Source organism: Panthera uncia, chromosome A2 (assembly GCF_023721935.1).
Source record: "Panthera uncia isolate 11264 chromosome A2, Puncia_PCG_1.0, whole genome shotgun sequence".
Classification (NCBI taxonomy): Eukaryota; Metazoa; Chordata; class Mammalia; order Carnivora; family Felidae; genus Panthera; species Panthera uncia.
Window position 1 is genome coordinate 62,102,323 of NC_064816.1, and position 15,759 is coordinate 62,118,081.

Below are 15,759 nucleotides of genomic sequence, written 5' to 3' on the forward strand. Positions count from 1 at the left end.
CAAGAAGGAAGACCATGGGGGGAGAGTCATGTCCAGGAAGGAAGACCATGGGGGGAGGGTCATGGTCAAGAAGAAGAATCATGGGGAGGGAGGGTCATGTCCAGGAAAGAAGACCATGGGGGGAGGATCATGGCCAAGAAGGAGGATCATCGGGGGAGGGTCATGGCCAGGAGGGAGGATCATGGGGGAGGGTCATGGCCAGGAGGGAGGATCATGGAGAAGGGTCATGTCCAGGAAGGAGGATCATGGGGGGTGGGTCATGGTCAGCAAGGATCATGGTGGGGAGGGTCATGGCCAGGAGGGAGGATCATGGGGGAGGGTCATGGCCAGGAAGGATGATCATGGGGGAAGGGTCATGGCCAAGAAGGAGGATCGTGGAGGGAGGGTCATGGCCAGGAAAGAGACCATGAGGGGAGGGTCATGGCCAGAAAGGAAGATGATTAATAAAAGCTTCATGAAGTTGATAGTGACCTTGATGGAGGAATAGGATTTCAGCACATTGTTCATAGTGGAAGAAGGGGAGAGGATTCTGAACAGACAGATGAAAGCGTAGGGAAATGGTCATGCTGGTGGCTGGGGTGGATGGAAGACATGGGCTGACTGAGGAGCAGGACCTGTTCTGGGCTGATTCACGTACCCTCAAGGAAGCTCTCCCGGAGAGCTCTGGCCACGGAATCAATGGTCTTTGAGAGCTGAGGTGAGCAATGCACCCTCAGCTCAGTAGGCGGGAGAGAGCTTTGACATGTTTCATGGGCGCCATACCTTGGAAAATAGAGACCACATATGCAAAGGTTGACTGCACCAGAAGGATAGGGCAGTGGGGGCATGGGAGGGAGGGGACAGAGCAGAGAGGAGTCTTGGTGACAGGGGCGTGGGGGCCAGGGCAGGTGGTGGGAGTGGAAGCCGTGAATCGTGGTGACTCTCTTAGAGGGAGATGCCAGTTATAGAAATGATAAGGCCAGTTTCTGGAAAAAAAAGTTCTGTTTTTGATCTGCTAATTTTCAAGGGCTTTCTGGTGTGGGGGCCACATGGGAGCCTATGTAAAAAGTGTATGTTGGGGGAGGATGGGGCTAGAATGGGGTTAACGGTTGATGAGGCCTGGGGTTCCAGAGGACAGATGCGACAGCAGGAAGCGGGGAGGACAAAGGAGAGGCCGAGTTCTTGTGGCTTTGATGAGGTTTTCAGAGGCATGTCATAGGTGGGGGAAAGAAGGATTCGGTTTAAAACACTTTTGCAAACCACTGGCCAGAGATGCCATGTGGGGAGTCACACGAATGTGAGCTCTTAGTCGGGGAGAATGACAGAGATTCTGCATTTCCTGAGCAGAAGGGCAGTGAGGTCCTTGAGCACAGGATAGGCTGTTGTGGTGGGATTTCAGGTCGCACTGCGCTAGGTGAGAACTCAGCATTCACAGACAGTGAGCAGTGAGCAGTGTGCAGGGGACAGTGGGCGAGGCAGAGGACAATGGCCGGGTCACCATGAGGGGAGATGGAGCAAAGAAAGACCCAGTAGCAAGCGTGCCTGAGGATCGTTACTGGTCCCTGACCAGCTGTGTCTGACTTCTCCTTTGGGTTGGGAACCTGGAGAGGTCCCGCTGAGGACTTTGGCAATGAACGTTTGCAGCCTGTTTTAGCTGTTGGAGGTTTCAGCCCAAACCAGACTAACTGTGAGCCTCCCCTGCAGCCACCTGGGAGGAGGCCCCAAGTTAGGCATTGTCTTGAGATTTAGATGCTTCCGTGTTTAAAAAAAAAAAAAAAAAAAAAAAAGCTCTGATCAAGCCCAGCAAAGGTTAGAAAGAAGTCCCCAGAGGGGAGGGGGCACAGAAGCGTGATGGGAACAGTAGGGTAAGGACCGCAGCATGGAGGTTGGAAGGAAGGGCTCAGGAGTGGCTGTGCATGCTGTTATGGGTTTTCCCAAGAAAACCAAGAAATATCGGTGTTTCAGCCAACTCAGCATATTTAAAATAACGCCTCCTTTTGCCCCCCAATGCCTACCTTGTCCTCACTTCCATTCAATGGAATTTTAATCAACCGCTCCTAACTTGTCACAGCTTCTCCATCTCTAAAATTAAAAAAAGAAAAGAAAAGAAAAGGATGGGTCTCTAGGGTCCCTCTTAACTTCTAGATGCTGAGTTTATCCTTTATATGAATTCTTGAAGTGTGTAGGAGTGCGGTTCTTATCATTCGTTATCATACACACGGGACAGTGGTGGTGCAGTTTAAAGACCTCCCGGCTGACATTCAAGAGACCTGGGGACAGGGTCCAGCTCCAGCTGTGACCGGCTGGCAAATTTGAGCACATCCCTGGACTCAGTGTCCCCATCTGTGAAATGGGCGTGATGCCTCCTACCCTGCATCCCTCCCAGTGCCAGTCTGAAGATCAAAAGGGATGATCAGATCCCTTGATCTTTTGATCAAAAGATCAAAACTTGAGAAAGCACCTTAAAATTGTAAGATGCCATGATTTTCACAGGGACATTGCTCTGAATCACCCATAATTTTGCTTAATGGATACGGGATCTATGGTTAAAAGTTTTTCCTTGAGCTTTGGCCTGAGTGTAAGAGAACTCTGCCAAGAACATTGCTCACCATTGTGTCACCAAAGATCTCATCCCCCGGGATAATCAGATAGAAGCCAACAGGATCGGGGCGCCTGGGTGGCGCAGTCGGTTAAGCGTCCGACTTCAGCCAGGTCACGATCTCGCGGTCCGTGAGTTCGAGCCCCGCGTCAGGCTCTGGGCTGATGGCTCGGAGCCTGGAGCCTGTTTCCGATTCTGTGTCTCCCTCTCTCTCTGCCCCTCCCCCGTTCATGCTCTGTCTCTCTCTGTCCCAAAAATAAATAAAAAAAAAAAAAAAAAAAAAGAAGCCAACAGGATCGATGAAGCCCCATCAGAAAGGGGATGGTCACATTACACAGCAAGGCTGTGTTCTTCGTCTGTTTGGTGATTGGGGAAGTTTTTTAAATACAGGAAAGGAAATAGGGGAGCATAACAATAATTAACATTTTCTCTACCCATTATAACTATTTTTGGTATAGTTGCTTTCCTCTGGAAGTAAAAAACAACCGTGTTGCATTATGAAAGTGACACATGGTTAATATAAAGATTTTTAAGGCAAAGATGAATGTTTTCAAATCACCCCAAAAACCCAACATCCAGAAATTGCCAATATTAAGAGTAGCTGAGCGTTATTCTAAAAGTCTTTTTATCCATATGTATGTATGTGAGGGGCTAGGGTGATGAACAGGTGTATTGATAGACAGGTGTGGAATAAATATTTCTGTAAAGATTCTGTCATATCACACATGCTACTTCAAAATGCAAATAGCATTTGTATGGATGTCTTAAATTTAAGAGGTGAACAAGAACCCAATAAAACTGGAGGCATAGCCAATCTTCAAATGAACATTTTCTCGCAGAAAGATATTTTTAGAGGATTTAATCTAAGATTAAAAAGATACACTGCACCATGAAAAACATGAGCTTCATCGGGTTTTTAACCCATTTGCTTCCATTTACGTAGTATCTCCTGACTCACAGCTTTGGGAAATAAAGACACGATTTTACTCCCCAGTGTTCAATTATATTATTTTTACATCGTCCGGCTTCCTAATAGTCACATTCTATTCCCATAAGCCTAATTCTCACAGAAGTTTAGCTACTTTTCGTTAACTCTCTCTTTAAATAGATTCAAAGCCTCAACTCAGTCTATTTATTGTGATTAATCACTTGACTGATTGGACTTAACTTTCAAGCAACTTTTTTTTTTCAAGGAGGTCCTATAGATGCTCCATTTCCACAGTTGCCATGTGTTTGAGGATGTCTGCCTGTTGCCTTTCTGTCTTGACCATGTGTGGTGCCATGATGGCATTGCTTAGTTGAATGCTGCCGTGAAGATGTCTAAGGCCAGTCTGAGATTTATTTCTTAAAGGTGACTTCCATTTTCTTTCTGAACACCTGAAGAGTTCTTTAAGTTAAATAGTCTAAAAGGTAAATAGCCTCACTAGGATGTGTCTTGGTATTTTGCATTCTGAATAAAAACTTTCCTGCCATTTTAATCTGGGGAGTCCCTTGTTTTCTATTTCTGAGAAATAATCTTCCTTGTAGACATCTTTTTTTTTTTTTTTCCATCTGTTGCGATCTCGGCCAGGGATACCAGTTGTCCTTATGCTGGATAATTTGTTCTCCATATCTGTTAGCATTTCCTTCAGTTTATTTTTTGTCTTTTTTTTTCACATTTTTTCACACTTATTATCTTGTGTTTTTCCTCTGTCAGTCATTCCATTTTTAGTAGGTTATGTTCTGTTACTGCTTCTAATCCATGGATTCATTCTGTGATAAATGGACCTCATTTTGTTTCTTGAGATCTGAAACCTTTTTTCACCTCTTTTCTGTTGTTCTAGCATGCTGTCTTTCAGCGCTTTTTTTTATGGAGTCCATCTCACAAAGTAATTTTGACACATTTCCTCTCTTCCTCGAGTTGAGCTTTTTTCCTAGGATGGGCTTATTGGTCTGTTTACTTCCTTTCCTCCCTTGAGTTGCTAGAAAGTATTTTCATGGTGATCATGACATTTCTTGTCACTTGCTTATTCTCCTTGGGCTGATAGAGCTTGATTGACATTTGGACATTTTTCCCACTGTATGTGAGGCTTTTTTTTTTTCCTGTGAGAGCTATCGACTTTTCTAAATCCTGAAAGAATGCCAAGGATAGGGGGGAAGGAGGAGTTCAGGTGAGGCAAAGTGCAGTCTTTGTTTAAAGACTTTCTGTGTGTTCTCTCTCTCTCTCTCTCATTCTGAGATTTGGTCAAATGCCCTAAACCAGCTACCACTCACTGTACCTGGCTGGAGCATGATTCCCAGCCCCACAGAAGGACACTAGGGGCTTAGGGCCATTTCCCCTCAGCTACAGCCTAGAAGACCTCACTCCTATTGAGAGAGCCAACCTCACACTCACCTGGTTCTTGCTAGCAGAGGTTTCCACTGCTGTGGGATCAGAAATGGAAGAGGATGTGTATTTGAATTGGCTCCCTACAGAAAAGAGGATATTAGGGAGAACCCTGAGGACTTCGTTGACTCACACTTGGGGTTTTTAGGAGTGAGATCAGCGGCCACCCTTTACTGTATGTCTCACGCCAGAATTTTCTTTCTTTGCTCCTTGATTTTTTTTAAAACTATGTGTTTCATTAGAATGTGTTTTTTTATTTAGCTCATTGCCAAAGTGAACTGCGTGGCTTTTTCTTTTTCTCACTTTGTGGAGTATTAGGGAAGAGAAATTCTGTGGATAGTTTCAATATGCCACAGTAATCTGAAATATATGTGTTTTTTCCTACATCCATTTGTTGTTAAGACCAAGTTTTAAAAACAATGGATTTCAGTGGTTGCCTGGGAAACCAAAGAGCCACAACTTTGGGGAGAAACAGGATGATTAGGCGGGAAAGCACCATTTTTGACGGGGCTATAAGCACTTCGATATGTATCTGAATTGTCCTCAAAGTCTATGCCCCATCTTGTCCCTACCAGGGTTTGGTAGAGGGACAGATGGGGGCGCATAAGCCAGAATGGATCCATTCTGTTCTAGAATTAGACCAAGAAGATATTTAGCACCTCAACACAAAGACCTCAAAATGTGATTCAACAATGCTATCAAGTTATTTCTTCTAACTTTTAATGGGCATAAACACCACTTCCGTGTTCCCTCCCACCCACCTTGTGGAGAGATTCCATCCATTCTATTCAGTTTCTGCAGAGGGTGTGACCGGCCACCAGCAAATTTTCCTTCTGTAATCTGAGGATCACACTTCACCACGATCAGGCCACATGTCTCTCCTGACCGCCAGTAGATTAGAATGAATGCAGGCGGGCTGTTTTATGAGAAGTCTCTTTTGCAAGCAAGAAATGAGACCCCAAGATACTCTACAGCATGATGGGGGATATCCCTGGACAATCATCCGTGGTCGGAAAATGTTTTTAAGAAAGATTAGTTAAGGTTTTGAACTACTAAGTGGTTTATTGTCCTGTTGCTAAGAATGAGCAGGAGACCTTGATGTCAGGTGTCAGTGTGGGAGGTGTGGGATCCTCCCCCGCCACCGCCCTCACGGGCCATCAGCAGCCATTCCCTGGGCTCTTAAGGGAGTCTCTGAGTTCACTTACCTTTGCCCCTCACAACCTGTACTCCTGCCCATTACTGAGAAGGGCCCTTCCTTCAGACCCTTCAGGGGCTTCTCATTTCCCTCTAGACAAAGTCTCTGCTTGGTAGATACCGCCCCCGCCCTGCCCCACACCCAGGCTCTGGCCAGGACCCCTGGCTGCCCCCCGTGTAGGACAAGAGCCCCACTCACCCGGCCAACTCTAGGTCAGAAGCCCTCAGTACCCAAGCCTTCTATTTGCTTCCTAGAACTTCTCTGCCTGGGATACACCATTTTTGCAGCCGTGTTTTAATAGCTGTGTCCCCTGTTAGCTGTTGAGGATGGGGACCCTTTTTACTAGCTCCCCTGTCTGCCCCTCCTGTCCGGTCCAGTAGACACTCAATGCTCAGCATAGACGTGTTGGAGGAAGAAAAGAAACAGAATGAGGGGTAAAATGTAAACAATTCAGGCATGCCTCCGGTGCTTTGATTTATCCATAAATCTGCACGCAAACAGAAAGCAAATCAGTAGCCCTGACAGAGTGCAGACAGTGACTTTGCTCATTACGCCACAGTTTCGTACTGAACCTATAACCAGTGTGTCGAGAAGGTGCATCTTCAAGGCAGTTCGTTTTACTTCTTCATGATAATGTTTGCTCAGAAGCCCGAGCTCATCTCAGGGTTCGCCATCCCCGGGGAGGGAGGGAGCTCTCAGACTGAAAGTTTCTTGAGGGGACGCTCGCACACCCAGAGTCCTCGGCAGTGGTTCCTTGAGCATCGTTCATGCTCGGAAATTTTTGGAAAGAACAGGCGAATGGCACACCCCCTCCCCTTTACTCCCCTGCTGTGTGCCCAGCTTCCCTGCACATACCCATGTGGCACACGGCTCTAGTCTTGCCAGTGACGGACAGGCGAGTGGAACCGGGACCGGGGAGGATGTGGACACCGGACTCTGAGCGTCCATTTCCTCTCTGAGCCAGAAGTCAGCTTTCTATAGATCTTACCAGAAATCTTACCTTTTGATCAAATTTTATTCTGAGTATTGAAGTTATGAATTCAGAACCCCGTCCCATAACACTTTTAAGCAAGCATATCGCACACGCTCGTGAATGATACACTCGCGTATGGTAATTACATAAATTTATGAGAAATTAACCAGCTATTGCAAATCACTTAGAACACTATATCGAAAATACGTCATTTAAGTTTTCATCTTAAACTGAATATGGTGACGTTCATAGTAAAAGACCCAAGTGCTGGTTTAGTATTTAGTTGGACGGTTTCTGCTGTTTCTGTTGACGTGCACCGACTTGGGTGCACAGGTTCGTGTGGTGGGTCAGGTGCGTTTAAGGGCTGACTCCAAGCAGGGCCCTGAGCTGGGTGACCACAGACAGGCCTCCACCTTGTCCATCTGGGAGGTGTCTGAGTCGCGCTTCCCCCTGAGCGCCAGGACACCCAGATGTGCGGGGGGGGGGGGGGGGGGGGCGTCGTTTCAGCCCCCCCCCCCCCGTGGCGGGGGGGGGGGGGGGGGGCCCCCGCCCCCCCGGGGGGGGGGGGGCGGGGGGGGGGGGGGGGGGGGGGGGGGGGCCTTGCTGTAGATCTCAGCCGCCCCCCGTAGTGCGCAGAGGTAACGTGGCCTCACTGACTGTCGCCTGCCTCCCACAGGTGACAAGTGTCTGTCGGATATGCCCTACGACGGCGGCGCCAGCTACGAGAAGGAAAACGAGATGATGCAGACCCACGTGATGGACCAAGCCATCAACAACGCCATCAGCTACCTGGGGGCCGAGTCCCTGCGCCCGCTGGTGCAGACGCCCCCGGGCAGCTCGGAGGTTGTCCCGGGCATCAGCCCCATGTACCAGCTCCACAAGCCCCACGCGGAGGGCCCCCCGCGGTCCAACCACGCGGCCCAGGACAGCGCCGTGGAGAACCTGCTGCTGCTCTCCAAGGCCAAGTCCGTGTCCTCCGAGAGGGAGGCGTCCCCGAACAACAGCTGCCAAGACTCGACGGACACCGAGAGCAACGCCGAGGAGCAGCGGGGCGGCCTCATCTACCTGACCAACCACATCACGCCCCATGCGCGCAACGGCCTGTCCATCAAGGAGGAGCACGCGGCCTACGACGTGCTGCGGGCGGCCTCCGACGGCTCCCAGGACGCCTGCCGCGTGATCGGCGCGGGCGGGGAGCCCATGAAGGTGTACAAGTGCGAACACTGCAGGGTGCTCTTCCTGGACCACGTCATGTACACCATCCACATGGGCTGTCACGGCTTCCGTGATCCTTTTGAGTGCAACATGTGCGGCTACCACAGCCAGGACCGCTACGAATTCTCGTCCCACATCACCCGGGGCGAGCACCGCTTCCACATGAGCTAAACCCCGCGCGGCCGCCGGCCCGCAGAGGAAGCACGCGTGGGTGGGGATGGGGGTGGGGGGAGGGGGGGTGGCCAGGCCCTCCCCTCCCGCCAGCAGCACGGACTGGACCAGAACCTTGTGCTTTTGATTTCTCGGTGGTTCTCTTGTTTTGTTTTGTAGTTTTCAGTCGGTTGGGGTTTGATTTGCTTTGGAACACGAGACGATTTTTTTTTTATGGTTAGATGCAGGGTTACGTTTGGAGCACCCCCCCCCCAAACTGCTCTCTTCCTAGATGTTTGCCATAGACTGTGAGCTGAAGTCCCCTCTAGCTGTGGCTTCCTGGAAGCCCCCGCCCGCCCGCCTCCGCAAGACTCATCACTTTCAGAGAAAGTTTGATACAAACAGGTCAGAGCCCAGGAAGGAATGAGCCGGGGAACAGACCTCCAGGCACCCCCCTCCCAACGCAGCAGGGTCTAGAAACCCAAGTCATAGCTTCTGGCCGTGTGCGTCTAGGGCTGGAGGCCTGCAGTTTCTAAGAGATGTTGTAAGTCACAGCCCGCACAAAAGGCAAATTGTTGGAGGAAAGTTGGACTCCTCGGACAAAGGGAGGGGCCAGAGAGCCTGTTGGTCTGGTTCTCAATTTCAAAACCGCGTTAGCCTTCCAAGGCTGGCGGGCGAGCAGAAGAGTCTGAACACCTGGAGGCAGGTGTGGAAACCGCTGCCCTCTGCCTACTCCAGTCCGTGCCTTTCATGGCCCAGAGTCTATCACTGTGTTTCTAACATCCATCCCAAAACTTGGACCTCACTTCCTCTGAACCTCTCAAAGGGTCAAATTACCGCGAAACCAAGGCTTGATTCCAAATTCTACACCCGTTGCTTCCCTGGCTGGTTCCCCTGACAGGCAGAAGCCTGCCTTTCCTTCAGAGGCCCAAACTAGACCCCACTTCAACTGTGTCGTTGTTTTGTTTCTCGGTAAGTTTCTTTCCCTGCCCTCATTCTGCATCATTCAGGTTTTAAAATCCACGAAAGCAGGATTCAGGATGGTCATTAATTTTCAGAGCAAGGGAACGTGACAGGCGAGGCCCAGGAGACGTTGTTCATACACAGGACCCACGCCTTGGAAACCAAACTTTGAAACAGAATGAGACTCCCCCGTGAGGACAGAGCAGTCCCTGTGTGCCTGCACATGGACATGATGTGTGGCCCCGCGTCCCTTCTCCCTGGGAATGTGGAACGGTCGGGAGCGATCGCATAACCAGCCAGCAGGATCTGACCGGAAAGAGGCAGGTGGTGGCAGAGGTAGAACCTTCCTCAGGCATGACGGGAGCCCCACTGAGGTGTTTGGTGATTCGGATGCCAACCCACAGGGGTCACCCTCAAGGTTCATCCTGTCGTTAAGGATAATGACCCCAACCAGCTAGGCAAATGAGAGCACACGGTTTCACACCTTTACGTGTCTTCGCCAAAACTGAGCCAAGGTGAACACGGGGAAAAAGAAAACAGAGGAAAAATTGTCCATTGGCCCCTCTGCATTTAGTCTAAATCGAGGTTTCTTAGTCACGGTGCTCTTGACATTTGGGGCTGGGCAGTTCTTTGTGGTGGGGGATTCTCCTGTGGGTTCTTAGCATCCTTCCTGGTCACGACCCAACAGATACCAGTAGCACCCCCGTTCGACACCCCAAAATCTCTCCAGATGTTGCCACATATCCCCTGGGGAGCAAATCCTCCCTAGTCGAGAACCGCTGCTCTCGTTCTAGGCCAGTCCAAGGTCTGGGGAAGCCTTCCAAAGAGAAACACGCTGGAAGAATGTTCCCCCTCTGCCGTGTAGCCCCTGACCCGTGTTCCTCTGTGTTCATCGCAAATTCTAGAAATGAATTTATCCCACCTTCCTGTGCGCGTTTGGGTTCTGCTGAGAGGATGAAGTCCACACCCATCCTTGAGTCACATGTTTCTTGGCTTACAGGATGGGGACGGTGTTTTGAAACTGGAAAGTAACATTGCATTGACGCAGGGGCATGCAAAGGCCCTGGGTAAAGTGCTGTAGAGACAGATAGGGGGCGCAGGCGGTTCCATACGCAGCCACAGAGAAAGTGAGAGAGACACAAATTTCCTGTTTGCTGGGGCCACTCAGACCCAACCTGTTCCCTTCCATCATCCCACAGAGCCAGTTGGTTGAAAGGAGTTAACCCCCCCCCCCAAAAAACTTCTCACCCCCGCCCCTCGCTGTGGCTTCAAACAAAGCTTAACCCAGAACTGTAAATAGCGGCTACAAATGTTCTTTTCTAAAGCGCTTCCCCTCCGCTCACTGCCTTTTCTAGCCAATGTAACCATCTATTTACACACCTTTTCTTGTGGTGTTCTATGCTAACACCATTTTTCTTTGAGATTATCGTGTTGGAGGTGTAACGGTCCCATAGAATGTCAGCTGGTAACTAAGTTACGTTAGGAAGGTGGTCATATTCTGTACCAAAAGCCGTTCACGTTTTTCTTCTAGCCGAGCAACGTAGGATTGTGCATGACCTCACGCCTTTTCTGTTCTGTGGTCTGTTCTGCTGCTGGATGGTGTGAATGTGTGTCTTGAGAACCACTGTGTTCTGAAGTGTGCCTAGGCTTCGTGCCCCCGCATTTGAAAATAAACGTCAGAGACAAGAGCGTCGCTCTCGCGGGTGGATGTGTGGGTTATGGTAAGAAATCGCTGCCCCTCTGTCTCTGAGCTTCTGTGGACCGAAAGCCTGGACGCCTGCTCCTTATCCAGGTCCCTTCTGTGCCGTATGCCTTAGAGCACACGCTGCCCTGTCCAAAGAGTCACTAAAAAAGAATTGTGACTCTTCTTCATCCGTCACCAAGGGGCGTATGCCTGTCACTTCAGAGACCAGAGTGTTCCACTGTCAATGTAGCATCCACCACATGACATCTTAGAGTCTTCATTGAGAAAGAAAGCTACTGTTACGGGCATTCGAGTTTGTTCTTTTTTTGGGGGGGGGGGGGGGGGCTCTTTCTATTTTTGTGGGGATTTTTTTTTTGTTTGTTCTCATCACTGTGTAACCCTGATGAGTGTCACGCTCTTGCCAAAACAAAAGCGACACCTAATGGACTTACATAGATTGGGAAGCAAAGTATTACTCTATCCTGCACTTCCTAAGTTTCAGCAATAATGAAGGGTCAGCTCTATCTAAAAATCCCGATAGCTGTCATATTCAGTTCAGTGTGTGTGTGTGTGTGTGTGTGTGTGTGTGTGTGTCTTACTTAAAAAATGAACCAAACTCAGATTTATTTAAGATGTTCAGTCTTGGGAAAATGGAAGCACATCCACAGTTGGTGTGGTCTTGGTGTGGTGGCATTCACTGTGAACAGACGTAGCCAGAAATTAATATGCAATATTGTTTTAAATACTTTCTAATACACTTTTCTATGATGTTGTGTGTGTAGCCAGTGCCACCTGGGGTCTTCGTCCACCATTCTGGAAAATATGTGTACAGGACTGTAAATGAGAAAAAAAAGCTGTTGTATTTGCTATCCGCCTCTCTGGTGATGTTAAATTATTTCTGTTTAGCTGTGAACAAGGGGCGTGCCCCTGGAGGGATAGAGGATACTTTTGTACACATTTTGAAATGCTTTTTTCTGTAGTGGTAGAACAATAAATGCAACAAACACTTTGTCTGTCCTAACCCGTGACCTGGGAGCGGCCAGGAACCACACGCTCGGCCCATCAGAGCAGGCAGGCGGCCGCAGCCCCAGTTGGGAACCATGGGATCATGGCCATCTGATGCGTTTGCAGCCCAGATGAGCGGGCTCAGCACAGCGTCTGCCTCCTGTCTGCAGCTGCGCTCTGCCTGGGATGCTGAGTCCCCGTCTTTGGCTTCAGAATGTGGATTTGAGGCTGGGTGGAAATAGTGGGCAACAAATATGGCACCACCACCACCACCACCACAACCCCCCCGCTCTTCACAGCCCACTGCATAATGCCTTTGGGGGTGGGCCCATGGCTACGGAGGCACAGGGGGACAGTGACCGACCATCGGCCACCTGTCACAGTTCTGACCCTTAGGCCAGAGCCAGGCAGTGCCAGAAGGCTCATCTGATCTTTGCAGCAGAACTGAGTTACAGCAGATGCTCTGGGAGGAAATCTTCTGTCCCTTTCAGAGAGAGAGCCCGACATCAGATGGGCTCAGACCTAGCAAACACAATGGGGTAACTAGGCCTACCCGGTAGGCCTAGAACGGTAGAACATGTAATCCAAACAAGGTGAAACTTTAGTGAAATAGATTGTGCTCTTTCCCATCAGGCCCTGGCATCAGTCCCCCAGGGAGACCTTCAAAACTAGTACTTGACAGGGCAGCATCTTGAGGAAGCCTCCTCGGGCGAGGTCGCAAGAGCGTGAACCACTCGGTTCCACTGCTTTACGGCCGTGCCTTGTTAGTGATCACAGATGCAGGGAATCAAGAATGAGGAACAGGTTTGCACACATCTGTGCAGGTCCCGTCCTTAGGAAGCCTAATGAACACAACTTGCGGGAATCCAGAGGAAAGGCGTCCGTGGCACTAATGCGTCCCGGGCCTCCCCGGCCCTCGCTTGCACACCTTGCAGGCTTATCCTGGAACCCCCGTTGTGGTCACAGGGTGAGGGTGAGGTTTCAAATCTCGATTTCAAGAGCCACCAGCAGGGTGATTGCCTCCGTCTCTTGGTTTTCACGACGCTTTATTCTGAGCGTGGTAAGAATGATTACTCTCGGCACATCCTTTTGGCACTGACACTTGAATGTCCATGTGTCCTCCCCTGGTCCCCACGCACCGCGGTGGGCGGCATTCACTCAATGGGCCCAAATGACGAGTCCCCCCGACCCCGGAGAGGCTGACCCAGGGCAGGGTGCCCTCTTCGTGGGGTCTCCCTGGAGGACACCGGATTCCAGGTGGGGTGCAGCAAGGTGCAAAGAGCTGGCAGCAGGTGCAGAGAATCCAGAAGAAGCTGAGTGGAAGTGATGCTTGGATGTAACACTGATGCCCCTGCCCTTGTTCCCAGCACACCTGGGGCAGCCCTGGAGTCCCCCGCCTTCTCTGTCTTCATGGGGAGTCCCCGGGGCTGCATTTTATCACTCCCCACTAGAACTTGCTGTTCTCGCGCACTTCACTTCTGTTCCCGATGAGTGCTGTGAATGTAAAAATCGCATTGCTTTTTTTTTTTAATTTTAGAGAGTGCACAGAGAGAGAATCCCAAGCAGGATTCATGTTCAATGCAGAGCCCAACGTGGGGCTTGATCCCATGACCCTGGGATCATGACCTGAGCCAAAATCAAGAGTTGGATATTTGGGGCACCTGGGAGGCTCAGTCGGTTGAGCATCCAACTTCAGCTCAGGTCATGATCTCCCAGTTCTTGAGTTCAAGCCCCGCGTCAGGCTCACTGCCATCAGCCTGTCAGCTGATGTCAGCCTAGAGCCCTCGTCCAATCCTCTGTCTCCCTCTCTCTGCCCCTCCTCTGCTTGTGCTCTCCCAAAAATATTTTTTTTTTGAAAAGAGTCATACATTCAACTGACTGAGACCCCCAGGTACTTCTATGTTTTAAATGTTAGTGTGAAAAGGGGGGAGCTGAAAATCAGGATGGGGGGGCGCTCCCTGATCCCATTGCTAAATAATTAGTCATATTTTCTGTCAAAATCAAATGTCTTGGACGTTTCGTGACTCCTTGGTGGCAGCGTGCGTCCTCATCAAAAAGCACGTGGATTCTCAAGGAACAGAATCCCTTCGGCTTTTCCGTAAGTCGTGGGTTTTGTGCATGGCTCCCCAACTCCAAAGGCAGAGCAAGGCACGAAAGGAAACTCAAGGAACCGAGCGATCAGCACAAGATGGGCGGGGCAGGGTTCTGGGGCCACCAGTGAGGGAACCCCGTGTTCCTCCACAGGCCAGGGCACCGCTCTGATGCCTTTGGGCTTTCTCGGCCCCAGAACCGGGAGCAGCAGGGCTGGAGCCAAAGTGATGTCACCTGTTTGATGGCATTCTTACCTGCCTTTCCCCAGACAGCCTGCCCCTCCAGCCCTCTAACAGGAGGCAAGTGAGACCCTTGGCTCCGAGAATAACAGTTCCGCCCCACAGCCAAGCTCCTGTCCCCTTGTTGCACTCTCCTGTGCTTAACCCAAATTCCCAATCCCCAGCTGCCTCAAGGCTTCCTTGCCCACCTGCACCTTCCCCCTGCGCCAATGCTTCCAAGGATTCTCCCCTGACCTTGGTTCCCAAATGTAACTTGGAATCACCTGGATCGTTGTTAAAAACGCAGTTTCCGCAGACCCACTCGTGATCATTCTGGAGCCGGAGGTCTGCGTGGAGTCTATCCCCCAGGTGTGGAACCAGCACCCCCAAACTGGACTAAGCTGGTTCCCCATCCTGTTTCTCCCTAAGGTAGTTACAGCTTAACCCTCTCCTTCAGCCCAAACCTATGTTTTGGGTTTGTTAGGAAGAAAGAACAATGAATGTCTGTCTCTTCCCCTCTTGAGTTTGAAACAACTCAGAGATAAGAATCAGAGAGTGGAAAACCAAAATACATTGCTGTGTTTCCCATAAAAGCTAGATTAGAGGACACAGCTCAGTGCCTGACCACGGCTGTCTTGCCACCGCACCCCTCCCCTTGCCCTGAATTAGACCAACTGGTTGCCTGGATGCAGACAGCAGTTGAGTTCCTGCACCCCCGGAAGGACAGAGCCCCTGCCCTGTGGGACAGGGCACAGGGGACCCCAGCAGAGCAAAAGGAGGTGTGCTCACTTCCTGCCTCCGGACGAGTGTGGAGAGGCGACCAAGCAGGCGATAGGGAGCCACTGGAGGCACGGAAGGGAGATGCTGTAGGAACCAGGGACGGGAGGACCTACGTGGTCACCTGGCAGGGGTCAAGGTGCTGACACTGGACAGAGTCCAGAGAAGAGGAAAGCAAAGAGGGGAGGGCTTGGATTCTTGCCACTAGAATGTGATTTCCATGAACTAGGTGGTTTGGGTTTGTTTTTTTTTTTTAATTTTTTAAGTTTATTTATTTTGGAGAGAGAGAGACAGCCACAGCGCAAGTGGGGAAGAGGCAGAAAAAGAGGGAGAGAGAGAATCCCAATGTGGGGCTCGAACTCACGAAACCACGAGATCATGACCTGAGCTCAAGACACTTAACCAACTGAGGACACCCAGGAGCACCTGGGATTTTTTTTTCTTTTTTTTTAGCTAACTGCTACATCCTCAGCATCAACAGGATTACCCGGAATATCAATGTTCCGGACTCCATGCTGCTGCGGACTCAATGTTGGCGTCCCCTC

At 50.3% G+C, this 15,759-nt stretch overlaps 1 protein-coding gene across 25 annotated transcripts in view; it reads left to right on the plus strand.

Moving 5' to 3' along the window:
• Positions 1–12,132, plus strand: part of IKZF1 (IKAROS family zinc finger 1) — a 101,300-nt gene extending 89,168 nt beyond the window's left edge. For all 25 annotated transcript variants that reach the window (XM_049641239.1, XM_049641243.1, XM_049641250.1 and 22 more), the window contains one exon: positions 7,788–12,132. In XM_049641239.1, the coding sequence (XP_049497196.1) occupies positions 7,788–8,497 (710 nt within the window). In that variant the 3' untranslated portion in view covers positions 8,498–12,132. The remainder of the gene's footprint in view (positions 1–7,787) is intronic.
• Positions 12,133–15,759: the final 3,627 nt, after the last annotated feature.